Genomic DNA, 17,331 nt, shown 5'->3' with positions numbered 1-17,331 from the left:
TCTTCTTCAATAAGTGCATAGTATTTACTTTGACAATCTTTGAATCTCAGAGAAGACACTGACAGACAATACAAGTTTTCATTTCCTGAGGAACTGTGTCCCTCATTTTCTCATTTGGCTTTCTAGGAATTACATGTGTTTCCTTTATTAGTCTTAATCATACCTGCTAAATGTTGGGGGAGGAATAAATATTATACAGGTTTTTATAAAAGTATTGAATTTCTACCTTATTATTTCTGATAATTTCTTTATTTAGGAACTTTGTGCTGCCTTTGAGGCCAAAGAAGAGACATACAAGTGTCTAATGCAGAAAGGCCAGCAGATGCTTGCAAGATGCCCAGAGTCTGCTGAAACAAACGTTGAACAGGACATAAATAACTTAAAAGAAAAATGGGAATCTGTGCAAACAAAACTCAGTGAAAGAAAAGTAAGTGTTTTTACATAAAAACAGAAGTGTAAAATATGCATTTAAGTGTGTTAATGATCAGTAGTTTTATGGATGCATACTTGCCTGATTTTTTACATTTAAAATCAGTTGTAGAGACTGGCATCATTCAGTAATGTGTTTAGAAAGTACTGGGGAAAATAAGATTCAAGAAGTTAATTATCCGTAACTGGGGAGGAGTATGGTGAGAATGGCCCAAGTCTGTTTCACAGAAATGTATTAACTGATACTGTTAATGCTTATTTGGTAGGACTAGGGGTTTTATGGGGTTTTTTGCAGTTATGGGTTTTTATTCAGTAATGGACTGAACGAAAGACTGAATGATCCTTCAGGTTTATCTCCTCCTCAGTACAGAATTGCTGTGTTAATTTTCGTAGATTTTAGCCTTTTTTTATTAACATTCCCAAACACTTGGCCTTTTACCATTTACTTCAAGTGACTACCTTCTGTTCTAACAGATCAATAGCATGATTTCACTCATATGCAACATGCATTTTCTTATTATTAATTTCATGTGGCTTTCATTCCTTCACGAAATACAGTCGACTTGTTCTAACTCAATCAAACCCATGATTGCAAACAGAGAAACTGTCTGTACAGAACTGATAAGTATAAAGCACAAATATTTAACTCACAACTTAGCTGTATTTTAAAGTCATAACACTGATGTATCTCAAGGTAATAATAAAGTAAAAATGACTAATTAATACTCAGTACAAGCAGCTTCTTCTAGGAAGGTGTAAGGTTGAAGTGCTCAGTGAGGTCATCAATGTAAATGTTTGAAAATCTCTGACTGCCATCTCATGATCAACAAATTAGTATCCCAAATTAGTTTCTGTTTGGGCAACCAAAATGACAATTGGACTGAATTAAAAAGAAGTACTCTAAGAAAACTTATTCTTCATTAAGTGCAAGAGAATAAATTTGATGACCTACTTGAGGCCCTTCCAAGTGCACTACCACCTTAGATTTCTGAAATTTTACTGGTTTAGCATTGAACTTGATAAGTCCAAATGCCCCATTTGGATTAAGTAGTAGGAAATATGCTCTAATGTGGAAAAATTTATCTTGATACTAGGTGTTATATTTTCTGTTCATTTGTTATGTGTAATTTTGCTCTAACTCCTGTATCCATCTCCTTGAATATGCTCGAATATAGGCTGTTATTTTAAAACTCAGAAACTTTGAATTGGAAAAGTGCTTTAAAATGCTAAAGTAAAATGGTTTACTCCAAAGTGCTGAACTAAAATGGTTTCCTTGGCTGAAGCCCCCGCACACTATCAGCTGCTAATAAAGTATGACCTGTCTTTGCAGACCAAACTGGAAGAAGCCCTCAATTTAGCAATGGAGTTCCACAACTCACTTCAAGATTTCATCAACTGGCTTACTCAGGCTGAGCAGACTCTAACTGCAGCTTCTCGGCCAAGTCTTATCTTGGACACTGTCTTATTTCAAATTGATGAACACAAGGTATGTAAAGAAACAGATGTGTAATGTTTTTCTCCCACTCTGTGGAGATACTGTAACAATGTCCAAATGAATCCTATAATGCTGGCACTCAGAGAAACATTTCATTTGTTTTAAAATTGTGTTTTGTAGTCTTTCTCACTACATCATTCTTTATCAGACTGGGTTTTTTCAGTGTTTACCCAACACAGTATTCAGTAATTTTTACCCTTTTTTTCAAGGTTTTTGCCACAGAAGTGAACTCTCATCGAGATCAGGTCATAGAGCTGGACAAAACTGGAACCCATTTGAAATATTTCAGCCAGAAACAGGACGTTGTCCTTATTAAGAATCTGCTGATCAGTGTACAGAGTCGGTGGGAAAAAGTAGTCCAACGCTTAGTTGAAAGGGGAAGAGCTTTGGATGATGCAAGGAAAAGAGCCAAACAGGTAATGGGACAACAGCTGTTATAGAGCTCTTTGAACTTAGATGTAATTGCATCCAGATTCTTGAAGAATATGATGCTTTAAAGCACTTACAAAGCAAGCCTGGGTTTAGTGTAACAGACAGTGTTGAGTTAGTGGAATGATTTCTATGATTCAATTCCAGAGCACTTCATTTGGGAAGTGAAAGCATCATTTTCAACCCAAGCAGTGACTTCTGTCTGCAGTATAGGAGACAATAAAAAAAGAAAGTTACAGTATGGATTCCAGATGTGTATTAGTGCCATCTGTCTCCAAAAAGAAGTTTCATAATCAACCCTGTATATTTTAAAGAATGTGATGAACCCTTTTCACTAATCTGTGGGAGTATTCCTTAGAATTTTCTTCCTGGGTCTATGTTGTGTACTGATTATGCTCAACACTTATCACTCAATGTCTTATGTTAGTTACTAGACCATTATCTTTTGTGTGGTAAGATATCTCCATTTATTTCCTTATAAACCTAGAGAGGTTGTTTTTTGCGGGGCAGGGACTGTTTTCACAGTTTTCTTTATTTTGGAGGATGCGTGGTTTTTTCCTTAGATACATGTTTCCCTCACTGGGGAACATAAATGATAAGATGCAAAATGTGTGAGGAATGTAAGCTGTTTAAATACCAACAGGAAGTTCTAGCTCCTCTCTGTTCAAGGGAACATCATTCAAGATTTGGTGATGTTCACAGCTAAACCATGTTTCAATGTTCTCAACTACCACCACTCAGCTCATAGAGCAAGAAGTTCTCTGGGCATTGAATTAGCCCATAAGCCCATTGTGCTTCTTATTTTCCAGCAGTTTCTCTTGTGCACTCACACACACAGCAGTTCTGCAGTGAGATGGGTTTCATCTCAATATGCATGTACAAAGCTTAATACAGTGTTATTAGGATGGAAACTGTGAGTGTGGAGTGTGGAAGGAGTACTGAAGGCTACTGGTGTCAAGACCTAATCAACAGCCCTGAACAACAGTGTCTTAGATGACTTGAAAGGTTTCTGAACTAGTTTCTTGTGCTTCCATGTGTAGGCAGCCCAGGTGAGAAGAATTTTCAAGAGAGAGAGAAATAACCAGCTTAGAAAAATCAAAACCCAAACAGATGACGCTTGTGAAAGCTGGTTGAAATTTTACTTTTTCCCTGCTTCCTTCCCTGAAGTCCTCGTTCCTTTGAAACAGGAAGGAAGATCAAAAATCTGTTCCTTGCTCATCAAGATAGCATTTGATATAATGAGAGCTTTTAAGAGTGTTACAGGGAACATCTTGGGCAGTCATCCAGACAGAAGTTTTTCCCAGAGATTTCCTGCCATGGTCCCATATAAGCAATAGCTAAGCCCCGTTCTTTCTGTATTTACTATCCATTACTAAACCTGTAGAAATCTAAATAACCAACACACCAACAGGTAGTACCACTATGTCTCTGACAGATACATATGACGTGTGCACATCATGTACATTAAAGGTGGTTAACTCACTTGGTGAAGGGAGTGGGCTCATGGCTAGACCAGTTCTGTTTAAGAGACCAGGGAGAAAAAAACCATCAAATTTTGTCAAAGTTTGCCAGTCTTGGTTGGGGTTTAGTGCTTTTGGACTGTTTTATGAACCACTGAATTTTAAAGTCCATGCAAATCTGACTTTCCTTTAGTTTCATGAAGCCTGGCATAAACTTATGGAATGGCTGGAAGAATCAGAGAAATCTCTGGACTCAGATCTTGAAATTGCAAATGACCCTGACAAAATAAAGATGCAGCTTGCACAGCATAAGGTGAGTCATGACACACAAAATGCCCACTGAATGGTAGGTAAGTGGCCTTGCACTGTTCAATCATCAAAGTAGATTTGTGGCCTCAGTGCAATGGGGTGTTCATTCACATCAAGTTAAATGATGGTGTTTTAACAGGGTTTGAATGAAAAGAACTTTTCAAAGTACCTAATATGTAGGGGAATGGTTAAAAATAAAGAGGAAAAATAATACAGCATGGAAACTTTTAAAAGTAGATTAATACCATTTCAGAATAGAGATCTCTGAAGAGGCTTTTCTTACTTAAGTTCTTTAACCAAACATTTACTATCCACTTTTCTTTTAATACTTCAGGACAACTTCAAAAGTGAAAAATAATGTTAATCAAGTATTTTGATTGCTTTTTATGTTAAGTGGAAATAATAATGAAATCCCCTAGAAAACACCGTGACAGTATTAGAGTAAATATTGCCTTCATATTTCTCTTTATTGGATTCAAAATTCTGAAACCATCTTTTCAGAAATTCAGCTGTAAATATGTAAAAATCTCTCTCATTCACTTGGCTCTTCAAACTTGTAATGATAATGTAAAGCTCTGTAATTCCATCAGACACAGCAAGAGCAAAGACAGAAGTAGTCTTTACTTCATTTTGACTGACTTCTTTAAAATGCCTTGAATAATATATTATTGAAGATCAAGTGGATGAGAGATAGAATCTTCAGAGATATTAAGACTTCTCTTGGGACAGTTTTCATTAAACACTAGAATAATTTTGTTTTCTACATTTTGCCATATATTTACTTTTTATGTCAGTTTTATTGTTCTCCATTTACTTATCTTTTTTAATATTTCACAATATCCGTAGGGGTTTGCATATATAATTTTTTTCTTTTCACAGTAGCTTCTGGTGATTGCCTTTACCTCTGACAAATTTTGTCATGTATAATAATGACTTCATCAGTCTGCTTTATTTTTTTAATCATGTCTCAGGTTTCATGACGTGTTGATTATCAGCCAGGAAACCATTCTCCTTTAATATAGCAAGAGCTGGCAGTTGGTCAAGGAAAAATAATTTTTACCTGTGTCTGCTGTTAAAGACCTTTAGATAAAACCTTTTTACCTGTGTCTGCTGTTAAAGACCTTTAGATAAAACCTATGTTAACATTCTGTTATGCCAACTCTGCAATTTCACTTTGTTTTGGAATTGCTGCTGTTGCCGGAATTTGAAGTCAGTGATCTGAACTGGCAGGGGAGGATCTTGTTGTTGTGATAGTCTGAGTCTTGCTAATCTTCTAATCCTTTCACTCTCTTTTCTTTACATATTCAAATTCCTCACAGTGTGGTCAGCACTGTGACTTTGCTTTGAGGTTTTCAGGATTCTCCACCTGTATCCTCATCCCATCTTCAGAAATGTTAAACCTGAGAAACTTGATATGTGCTTTATACCTACAGCAGTACATTTTATGAGACCAGCTTCCTCAAATGGACTGGCAGACTCATCACTGCTGTCTCTGATATCTTTTCTTCAGCTTCTTTCTTGTAAAAAGCCTGCAGAGCATTACAGCTTGAGTTGCTGGAATCTCATTAAGGAATGGGATGAAACTGGTACAGGCACATAAGGGTTGAAACTGGTGATCTGGAGAAAAAAGATGAATGTGTGAGAAAGAGGGAGTTTGGTGAACTTTGTGACTTTAAACTTCAAACACCATCCTCTCAAGAAATCAACTCAATTGTTTTTTAATGAGTTGTCAAACCTCCCAACACTGCAACGTCCTTCCTTGTATTTTGAGTCTTTTCCTTCCACTCCCACATATACTCTGTGTCTGTCTTTGTCTTTTCTGTCCAGCCTTGAAGGTTTCCTTGCTCCATTTAGTTAAGGATTTTGCTATCCCATCTGAATGTGTGCTGTAAGCAATAATTTGGACTTGCTCTTTGCCAGTTGTTACTGCCAAAAAAAAAAGTCCCTGAAAAAGAAAAGCCAAGATAATATGTTTTCCCTCTCACTCATATCTAGCATGTTGCCAGGGACTTTTGGGGGTTATTCATGGTTTGTTTATTGGAGTTTTTTTCTCATTTTTAGGAGTCAGGAATGGAAAAACCCGCACTATGTCACCCAATCCATTCCTGTGCTAATGCTGAGTGTTCTTACAGAACATTTATATGATTGTGGCTAATTTTATCTGTATGTGCCCATCTTCCTTAGAAGGAAGGTATCTAGCTGAACAAAAATTTCAGTAATTAACTTACCTATCTGTTCCTGGCAGCTTAAACCAAAATCTCCTCTCAGTTATACCTGAAGTCAAATGAAAGTAGATGTGGTTTAGTCTCAGAGAATGAACTAACTGCAACTTGTTGCCATCTTTAAATCTGTTTTCCATGCATGATCTTTCTGTGGCAGCAATTTAATTGTGTTTCCTTGTGCAAACCTAGTAACATTGTGTAAAGTAGTTAACAAAACCCATCAAAAAAAAAGAAGCATAGACATATTGTTTTATTGAAGGAACTGTTATAAAAAAATGGATATTTTGAAAATTGTAGTTATTTTTACTATAGTCCTAGCTTGACAATTATGTTTTTTCCTAAAGTTTGTTTTCTTGTTTTATATGAGGAAAAGGAAAGAATAGTAAGGAAATGCTAAATTACAAAACAAATATTGCTTTTTTGGCAACAAAAAACCCGAAAATATTTGATGCTGTATATAAGGGTTATCTAAATCAAACTTGTGTTTTTTTTTTTTTCAACTGATTCCTTGCTAACACTTCATGTAGGTGTGAAATAAAACATTTCAAGCATTGCTGCAATTTAAAAGTTGCCTTGTTGGGCTGGTGCTATCTTTTGCCCATGTTCCTTTATTTCATTATTTACTCTGTCAACCAGTTAATTCCTGTGTGGTAGCAGATGAGCTGTATTTCCTGTGCTCTTCTGTGTAAGTGAAAATCTTCCAGAGGCTCTGTGCAAAAGGAGCCCTGGCAGAGCTGGCAGGCACACTCTGTCCGAAGTTCTGGGGCACAGAAACCTGCTTGTGATTTTTACTTCTAGCACAGATTGAGTTATTTGGATGTTTCCTGACTGCTGCTTCTGCTCAGAGGTTTCCCAGCTTGGCCATGTTGAGCTAAACCAGAATAACCTTTGTAGCTCTTGGGGAGTTCTACAAGTGGCTTGAAATCTTAGTTTGTAAGAATGTGGTACAAAGAATGCTCAGTTAATGGCTCCCAAAGTAGCAGTTCTTTCACATCCTTCTGACTACTAGGCTGAAATTTGGGAATATTATGGTAGGACAGGAATCATTTTCCTCACTGAAGGAGAAATTTTCCTGAATTCCCAAGGTTGTTCCAGTAAGCAGAGAGCTATATTTTCAGAGAAGGAGAAAAAGCAGGGTTCTCCTAGTGCCAAGCCCCAGGTGCACTGTGGCACTAGCATAGAAATTTTACAGTAAGTTTAAATTATTCTTGCAGCAACATTTACAATTTATGCTGCAAATAGTATGTCAAAAACTAATTAACTATGGCCTGTAAGCAGTTAATGATAAATGGACATTTTCTTTTTTTCCATGTTTATAGGAATTCCAGAAATCCCTTGGTGCCAAGCATTCTGTGTATGATACCACAAATAGGACTGGACGTTCCTTGAAAGAGAAAACCACCTTGGCTGATGACAATTTGAAACTTGATGACATGCTGAGTGAACTAAGAGATAAATGGGATACAATTTGTGGAAAGTCAGTGGAAAGGTAAATGAAATTCAACTAATTATTCATGAAACAAGAAAAAGGCTTCTATTTTTGGAATTTGTTGTGTAAAAGTAGAACCAGAGTGGCTAGCTTGTTTGATAATTAAGAATGCCAAAGCAGTAAAACACTGCAAATGCATACTTTGCTCATGGTATTGTAGAAGAGCAGGGGAGGAAGTGGAAGAGCTCTTTAAAAGGGGGAAACTTGATTTGAAGTTCTCTGGAGGTGCTGGTCAACATCCAGCTGATCATGAGTCAGTGTGAGCCCAGGTGGCCAGGAAGGGCAGTGCCATCCTGGCCTGTTCCAGCAATGGTGTGGCCAGCAGGAGCAGGGCAGGGATTGTCCCCCTGCGCTCAGCACTGCTGGGGCCACACCTCCAGTGCTGGGTCCAGCTCTGGGCCCCTCACTGTGAGAAACACACTGAGGGGCTGGAGTGAGTCCAGGGAAGGGCAGTGGGGCTGGGGCAGGGTCTGGAGCACAAGGGCTGTGAGGAGCAGCTGAGGGAGCTGGGGGTGTTTAGCCTGGAGAGAAGGAGGCTCAGGGGAGACTTTATTGCTCTCTAGAAGTGCCTGAAAGGAGGCTGCAGCCAGGTGAGATTGGTCTCTTCTCCCAAGCACCAAATGACAGCATGAGAGGAAACTGCCTCAGATTACACCAAGAGAGGTTTAGGTTGGGTTTTAGGAAAAATTTCTTCTCTGAAAGGGTTGTGGAGCATTGAAACAGACTGCCCAAGGAAGTAGTTGAGTCACCATCCCTGGAAGTGCTCAAAAGCCACATGGATGTAGTGCTTGGGGACATGATGTAGTGGTGCTGGGATAGTGGTTGGACACAATGATCTTATCAGTCTTTTCCAGCTGTAACACTTCCATGATTCTATTATTTTGTGCTGAAAATATTTTCCTGAAGTGTGTAAATGATTATTTTATCTGTGTGTGGTTGTTTGGCTTTTTTTCCCCTCTCAGACAAAATAAACTGGAGGAAGCCCTGCTATTTTCAGGACAGTTTACTGATGCTCTGCAAGCTCTCATTGACTGGTTATACAAAATTGAACCTCAACTAGCAGAAGACCAACCAGTACATGGAGACATCGATTTAGTAATGAACTTGATTGACAACCATAAGGTAGTTCCAAAAATACCATTCTTCAATTATTGGACTGCTCATAAGTGTAGTATTTTAATAGTATCTTTATCTTTCACTATTATTTAATTTTTAGAGATATTAAATACTTTTGTAACATAAATGAAGTCAACAATAGAAAATGTTACAAAACATACATGAAAGAGGGCAACTCTTAGTGACTCATTAATACCAGTTAGCACTGAGATATTCTATTTTATTGCGCTACCCTGTGTATTTATTAATATCATGTCATAAATCACAAATATGGATTTGCAAATGTATGTCATGGGGCAAGAGATGGCAAAAATTATTTTACTGGAAAACTCTGGGGCAGACAACTATTTTTCAGTCCATCTGCTAACTAAATGTCCTGTGCACTTATCATGACTACAGCAGCCTTTCAGACCTGTGGGGCTGCTGTATATTTATTTAGAAAAGTAATTATAGTGCTAAAGTTATGCATAGATTTCAACTAGACCATGGGCCAGGGAGCCTGTGTTGGAAACCTGCAATAGTATTTTACTGAAGTGTTTTTGGATGTGGGAACAAGTAGGAGATATTAGACTCTGCCTCTGAATCCCAGTTTTGCAGTTCAGTATGTCAGAAGAAATGGCTGCTGAAGTTACTTGTGTTGAAAAGGTGACACATAAGCAGAGCTCTGCATCCTGGGAGGATTAGGAGGTGAAGTCTCTCTGTTCCACCTGTGACTTTCAGTATCTCATTCTCATCCCCACTAAGGAGGAGATTTTGGGGAAAAAAAGTCTTTGGAAACATGGGTTGTCTATAAAAATTAGCCTGCACAGTGCTTCAGTTGCTTCTGGAATCCCTCTCTCCATCACAAGTAGGTTGCAGTCAGTGGCACCACACACTGTAATTATCTTCTTTTAAGAGCTTCTTTTAAGTAACTGGAGCTTGTTCAATTTACTACTCTAGTGAACATACCCCCACATAAATATATGAATAAGCAGCAAGATCCACAACCCAGATGGGGATTTATTTCTGTTTGGATGATTTTAAACCCCCTCCTTGATTGTTAGCTTTTTATCTGATCTTTTCCTGCCACAGCACTCTTATGTGTTAATCCATGTCAGATCAATTGCTTTGATAAAGAATTGAAAGCCAGCAGTGGTAAGGAGACTAGATTTCCCATGCATTGCACCAGAATGGATTCTTGGGATTTGCCTGACATTTTCCTACCATATTCCACTTTTATTATGTTAGAAGAGAGTGTTAATCTCTTCCTACAGAATCTAATAAATAGAACTTAGGTGTTTTGCATCACTTAGACGGAGTTACTTTTGACAAAAATAAATCTGTATTTTTATTTCTTTTCATAACCACTAGTTTTTTCATGTTTCTGCATAAGCATTCTTAATGAGCTAAACATTTCAAATATATTTGGTGGTGTCTAGGTTTTCCAGAAGGAGCTGGGAAAAAGAACCAGCAGTGTCCAGGCTCTGAAGCGCTCTGCAAGGGAGCTGATAGAAGGCAGTCGTGATGACTCTTCCTGGGTCAAAGTCCAGATGCAGGAGCTGAGCACTCGCTGGGAGACAGTTTGTGCCCTCTCAGTATCCAAGCAGACACGACTGGAGCAGGCCCTTCGGCAGGTAAAGGAATAATAATGTTGCTGCATATACTGTATGAGAAGGATTGAAAAATACCTTGTAGTTTAGTTGCCAAAAATTTAATTTCATTTTCACTTGATGTCATTCCCTCTAATTTCATTTGAAAATATTCATTTAAGTGCTAATGCATTGCTTACCTTGTTTATCCTTTTACCACAGCACATAAGTAGTGCCTCTTAGCATTTATTATTCCTGTTATTATTAGTCTCTGCCACAAATGCAAAACAAATGTTTCAAAGACCTTACCATCTAAGGAAATCCCTGAAGTTGCAGTCAAATATGAAGGCTGATAAAGAACTTTGCCCCATTCACAAGAAGCAGGAGGTTGCAATCATATTTATGCTTTTTGTGCCTTATTGGAAAGAAGTAGATCTGTGTATTGAAAAATTCTTTACATTGGCACAATTAAAATGCACGGTGAGGTACTTTAGAGAAAAAAAAAAGAGTTGTGCTGAGTGCAGACATGACCTAGAATAGTCTTTGTATATCAGCATTATTTGGTGCCAATCCCAATAAAAATATGTGTATCTGTATTGTTTCCAAACCTGAGATAACATGGCTTTTCAGCTCTCTGAAGATACACTAGCTTGGACTGATGCTAGAATGGGGCTCCTGCAGTAGCAATGTATCCACTATGTACAATATTCCTGCTCAGCAGGCACAATCCCAAACTTACCTCAAACTCTAATTGTGTCTGAATATGGCTGTACCCAAAGGTGAATCTTTCTTGTTTTCTCTAGACACAAGAGTCATTCTCCAACAGGCTGTCAATTCATTTTGCTTTACTGGTGCTTTAGGCTGTGCGGACAATAGTTCTCTCTCCAGCTGGTCCCTGAAAGCACCTCCTGTGTAATTCGTCAGTGTAAAGAATGTCATGACATTCTCAACTGAGCTGCAAATACAATATAAATCAGATGGCTAAAAGCATGAACAGGCTTTTAGGCTTCCTATAATTTTTTGGGAAGCATGAGCTGTTTTTACAGTTATGGAAATGTAGTGCTGTATATCATTGACTTTTTAATGGAAAGATAATGTGCCGGTACTGCTGGATGATTAATGATTCCAAATGTGGCTCAGTCTCCCCGTGTAAGCTGCAGTGTGTCTGTCAGGTCATCTCATGAGTGACCATGACTTCTTGTATCTTAACAGGCAGAAGAATTCCACTCAGTTGTGCATGTCCTTTTGGAGTGGCTGGCAGAGGCAGAGCAGGCTCTTCGTTTCCACGGCATCCTCCCAGATGATGAAGAGGCCTTGAGAACGCTGATAGAGCAGCACAGGGTGAGCACAAGCATGCAGAGGATCCTCTTCATTCTAATGGCTCTCATAGGTGGTAAAATACAGTCTATCCCAGATAGTTCAATCCAGCATCCAGTGTTGGAGCAATTCTTTCTGTAGAGAAGCTAGAAATTCAATGCAGTTAAGAGTTGGATGTCCAGACTGGTGTTGGGCTGTTGTTTGAGTCATTTTGGCTTATTAAAATAAAAAAAAGGGCCTTTAGGAAGTTGCTATAAAGGTTTAGGGACAGATGCAAGCCCCTCTGTGGAGCATACCATGCCTGTAATTGCCACACAGACTGCTACAGTAGCAAAAGTGTATCTGTCTCCTTAGCACCATTGGCCTAAATAGACTTTTCTGGCAAGGCCATTTGTAAATGTCAGCAGAATGATGTTATCATCCATGAACTTTCAGTTGTGGTGAAACAGCTTGCTGCCATATTTCACATGCATTGGCCACTGTAATATTGCAGTGTCATAGGTACTGCAGCTAGTTAATTATAGGCCATCAAACTAACTTTGCAGTAATGAAATGGGAAATTGGCTAAGTAAGGATCATAGAGGTCAAATTTTCACTCTCCAAACAGGAGACTGCAAACATGCACAGAGCAGCCTACTCAAAATAGTACCAAGGGTGTAGTGCCCACAGTGTTATAGAACAAGTTATAAGTCCTGGATATGTTCATCATTGCTCTGAAGAAAGTTAAAGCAAAATTTATGAAATGGAGGTTGGAAAAGCATCCTGTTTAAATTCAGTTTGCCAATATTATTATGCAGAGGAGTATATGCAAGATAGAACTATTAAATGGTTCTTAGCTGAGGGATTTCCAATGTACTTAAAATGCAATGTTTTGAAAAAGTTTTCAGTTTTAGTTTAGGGCCCTGGAAACTGAGTGCTAGTCATAAACTGGCAATTATATGTATACATTAAATGTGTGTATACATCAGTGTGTGCTGATGTAGCAGCCTCACAATGTGTTGACTAATGTTGGCAGCAGCAACTTAATGTCTCTGTTCAGTGAAATGTCTTTTAGCTGCCTTTCCTCCACATGTGCTTCACCACTTCCCTTTTGTTTGATTTTTTAATCTTCTGACTACAGAGAACTGAGGGAAATCTTCGGTCCACTGAAATAATTAGAAAATAGAATTTTAAATGTCTTCCTCCACACTGTAGATGAATTAGCAAAATATTTCTGTACTAATTTTAAAATTTGTGCTGCCAAAGCTGAAGCATAACTTGGAGCCTCAAGGCAAAGTTTGTCTCTGAGAAACCCTGTCCAGCTGGGAAGGATGACAGCTAGCACAACACAACCAATCTTGGTGTGAGATGTGGCCATACTATACTTAATTTTTATAGTGGACTTTACAAGGTATTTTCCCAACATTTTCCTCTTAAAAGGGCAAACAATAGAGAGAGAAATTTTCAAGCTAAGAAAGATTATGGTACCACAGTTTTACCACTCACACAATCTTTCTCAATAGGTCATCTCTCCTTTTAAGCTTATAACATAAGCTTTCAAGAAAACAAAAATAAAATAAGGGAAGAATACATATATATTACTTTTAAATACCATTAATGCATTATAATGCTGCATACTATAATAACAATGTATGACTGAAATTATTATATAAATATGAAATGTATCATCCTTTTTTCACTGTAATTTTGTAAAATAGTTTTATTGCATTTCTATTGAACTACATGTAGAAATGTTTCCTTCAGGACAGTATTTTATCCAAATGGTACTGAGAGCTGTAGTGGGTTAATGCACTGCATTGCTCAATGAAAAGCCTCCCATTTCCTCTTTTGTAAATGTGTCTGTGTCACTGGTTTGCCACAGAGTTCAATAAAATTAGGGGAGAGTTTAATACACTGTGACTTGTGTGTCTCAGATTTAGTTCTTGAAATACTCTAGTACAGCTGAGCAGGGGAACACAACAGGGGCTTTTTGCCCATTTTCCACCTGCCTCTGGCTTGTTTTGGTAATCCCTCATTATAATCCAATTCCACTTTTCCAAAAGCAAGTTGAACTGAAATATTGTAAGGATGCATGTGTTTTTGTGAGAGAAGGTTTGCTATTATGATTTGGGTCTTAAACTCTGGCAATAATTAAAGTTTAAATCAAAGTCAATTAGCAACAAATACATTTAAATATAGAGCCTACATATTCCAAGCTTCTAGAACAAGGTAGAAGAGATTATATTTTACATTTTATTTCATAATAACTTCATACTTACTTTGTAAAGGCAGAGGCTAATGTCATTATGAGTTGTAGAAGAACCTATTTGTACAATGTTTTGGTGATTTTGAATTGTCTAGGACCTGACTTGGCTCATCTTTAACTTCATCATTAATCCAAAATAAATGGTGTTATGGCTGGAGAGAGGAAGAGTTAAGCTTTCAGAGACATGTTTCCATTTAGTAGCCTAATTAAAAATGTTAAAGTATAAAAAAATTTCCACTAGGCACTAAGAGATAATAGCAGTTCTAGTTAAGGATGCTCATAAAGGCAAACAGACTTGCATAACATTTAGGCAGAAAAGTAAAGCCATTGTAGTAGCAATGTTCAACAAAAATAAAAGGGAAAGGGGAAAAGAAAAAAAAAAAAGAAAGAAATGCAAGCTCTAGAAAGGATAGGAGCCTCCTTTCAGTTGCTTTTTCTTATTGTTGTTTCTCCCCCACCACATCCATTTCTGGCCCTGCTATCATTGGAATACCAAAGAGCTTGGATGCCTAAGGCTGTAAACATCCTTCTGCTTTTACAAGATTTTTTCCACATGCTGTGTCTCTCCCCCTCAGCTGCTGAGTTGTCACATTTGTGTTAGTTTAGTAGAGCTGCTCCTGAACTCTGTCATCTTGTCTGAGCATGCAATTGTTGGACATTTCCAGCCTGTGGAAGGAGCTTGATAGTTATTATGAAGAATTACTGTAACTGACAAGCCAAGTCATTGAAATGTTGCCAACAGTGATTCTAACCATCATATAGCTGGTTTACAGCACTTCTAAATGCTGTGATTTTCCTTTGTTTTTTTATTAAGGGCATGCATCATCCATGGATTTAGATTGTGGTGGGCTTTTAAGGAGCAGCAAGAGCTGGGATAAGGTTTTAGAACTTTGTTTAGTACTTTATGTGGAACAGGCTTTTTAAACAGTTTAAACTTTTCTCATACAAGTGAAACTTTCCTCTTGCAATTTGAATGTGCTTGAGCAGTCAAGAGGCTCATGGCCTTCCAGATTATGCACTCAGATTATTTCTCTTGCAAATTTTATCAGCATCTAATTAAAATTATTACCTCTGTTTTAGGAATTTATGAAGAAACTGGAAGAGAAAAAGGCAGAACTGAATAAAGCAACAGGTATGGGAGAAGCTATTCTGGCTATCTGTCACCCAGACTCCATCACCACCATTAAGCACTGGATAACCATCATCAGAGCCAGGTTTGAAGAGGTCAGTATATGTTGAACCATCTTCATTGCAGCAGTCCATCTTTGATTAGAACACAGCTGACAACTAACATGGTAGTTACACTGTGAGGAAATGATCCAGCTGTTGAGAACTAAACATTTAAAATACCCATGGTGATGGATGTGAATACTGTGCTTCCCTAGGCTTTCTTTCAAAACTTACAGGGCTTTAAGAGCTAAAGCAGATGGTCAAGCTCCTTTGTTTGTATGTATTAAAGGAAATACTGTCTGACACTTCCCAAGTGAGGAAAACCAATAGTTTCTAGGAGGAAATTGAAAAGTTACAAATGAAAGAAAATGCAAGGGTAAATGTGAAGGATTTTCTGATTATATTAGAAAAGATTTCAGTCCAAAATATTCTTAATCTAGAAGATATCTAAATGATATCTTTTGAGGTTGTACCCTCAGCTGTTAAGGTAATAATTTCTGGTTTATATTAAGCTTAAAGAAAAACAAAATACTGGTGATAGCAAAGGAGTGCCCAGCAGGAAAACTGACACCAAATCCTGTGTGATTCACTAACTCACACATACAGTTAAACTTCTTAATATGTTGCCTGAATGTACTAGTTACTGTGTTTAGCACCACCTAATCCTGAATATCTGTGGAAGAAATGTGTTGGACTAGGAATTCTAGTTACCTAGCTACTGTTAGTGATCAGCCACTACATTTAACACCTTTGATATTCAAATATCAGTAGGCCTAAGAAGTAGCTATGGGTTCACAGTTAGCAGAGCAATTTTAGAAACGTAATGAAGAGTTTCAGATGTGCACATACTCATGTATTGGTTCCTTTGTCAAGGTCTTAGCATGGGCTAAACAACATCAACAGAGACTGGCAGGAGCTCTGGCTGGACTCATTGCTAACCAGGAGCTGCTGGAAGCCTTGCTGTCCTGGTTGCAGTGGGCAGAAACTACACTGACTGAAAAAGACAAAGAGGTCATCCCCCAGGAGATTGAGGAGGTTAAAGCACTTATAGCTGAACATCAGGTAAGGATCAGTGAGTGACATGTGTCACTCACACAGGGTTCACATCTCAGTCACGCTGCATGATCAAGTGCCAATCTCCTTTGCTATTGCTTCTTATAATAATTGAATACAAGCAAGGATAGTATTAGGAATAAAAGAAGGCCCACATGAAATGTATGATAGTGCTGCCAACTTAGATCCAGGGCTCTAGTGTGCCTTTACTGATTAAATATCAAAAACAGGTTTATGAAGTGCCAGAGGGAGCTGCTGGTGTAGTGAATGCTCATAGATTTACCTCAGCTTAAACACCAGAGCTGTCTCACTTCTGTGAACTGCAGCCTGAACAGCAGGATCTTGGGGCAAGATTCTGTTCTGTATCACCTCACCATGTACTGTTAATAAAGAAGTTTGACAGATTGGTTTTTAGATTTAGCCTTCTTTTAACAGCCAGACCATAGTGATCTTAAAAGCTTATATGGCTGATTTTTCTTATCTACAAAACATTCATCTGTGTTTATATTGTGAGGCTGACATTATAAGTGTCTTTCTGTGGGTTTCTTTTTAACTTTGGTGTTTTGCTATTGTGTATGTTTTTCATTCCTCTGGTTACTTTTGTGTATTGGTAATTAAGATCCCCTCTATCTGATTGCAGACATTCATGGAAGAAATGACCAGAAAACAGCCTGATGTGGATAAAGTTACAAAGACCTATAAAAGGAAAGCACTTGAACCCTCTCCAGTACAATCTCATATTCCTGTCCTTGATAAGGGGAGAGCAGGAAGTAAGTAACAGCGTATTTTGGGGTGTGTCACACGTGCCATTGCTCTATCTGTAAAGTTTACAGATTGCTAATAATCCAATAGGTTTGATTAACTTCTGGTGAAAGGGGTAAAGTTCTCTTGGCTGACTTTTCTAATTATCTCTCATTTTTATAAAGTGTGAGGAAATTTCTCAGACCAGACATGTATTTTTACATTTTGTCCTAATCTTCACGAATAGCTATTTTTAAAGTGTGCAGTCCTTCCTGTGCCCTTAAACTT

At 37.9% G+C, this 17,331-nt stretch overlaps 1 protein-coding gene across 31 annotated transcripts in view; it reads left to right on the top strand.

Moving 5' to 3' along the window:
• DST (dystonin) overlaps positions 1 to 17,331 on the top strand; it is a 287,930-nt gene that overhangs the window by 255,623 nt on the left and 14,976 nt on the right. For all 31 annotated transcript variants that reach the window (XM_005485986.3, XM_074538248.1, XM_074538255.1 and 28 more), the window contains 11 exons: positions 257 to 427; positions 1,760 to 1,915; positions 2,134 to 2,340; positions 4,007 to 4,126; positions 7,664 to 7,833; positions 8,796 to 8,955; positions 10,368 to 10,562; positions 11,730 to 11,858; positions 15,160 to 15,303; positions 16,123 to 16,311; positions 16,943 to 17,072. In XM_005485986.3, coding sequence (XP_005486043.2) covers positions 257 to 427; positions 1,760 to 1,915; positions 2,134 to 2,340; positions 4,007 to 4,126; positions 7,664 to 7,833; positions 8,796 to 8,955; positions 10,368 to 10,562; positions 11,730 to 11,858; positions 15,160 to 15,303; positions 16,123 to 16,311; positions 16,943 to 17,072 — 1,771 coding nt within the window. The remainder of the gene's footprint in view (positions 1 to 256; positions 428 to 1,759; positions 1,916 to 2,133; positions 2,341 to 4,006; positions 4,127 to 7,663; positions 7,834 to 8,795; positions 8,956 to 10,367; positions 10,563 to 11,729; positions 11,859 to 15,159; positions 15,304 to 16,122; positions 16,312 to 16,942; positions 17,073 to 17,331) is intronic.

The sequence above is a fragment of the Zonotrichia albicollis genome, chromosome 3, assembly GCF_047830755.1.
Source record: "Zonotrichia albicollis isolate bZonAlb1 chromosome 3, bZonAlb1.hap1, whole genome shotgun sequence".
In the NCBI taxonomy this organism is placed as follows: domain Eukaryota; kingdom Metazoa; phylum Chordata; class Aves; order Passeriformes; family Passerellidae; genus Zonotrichia; species Zonotrichia albicollis.
This window is presented reverse-complemented; position numbering and strand designations above follow the sequence as displayed.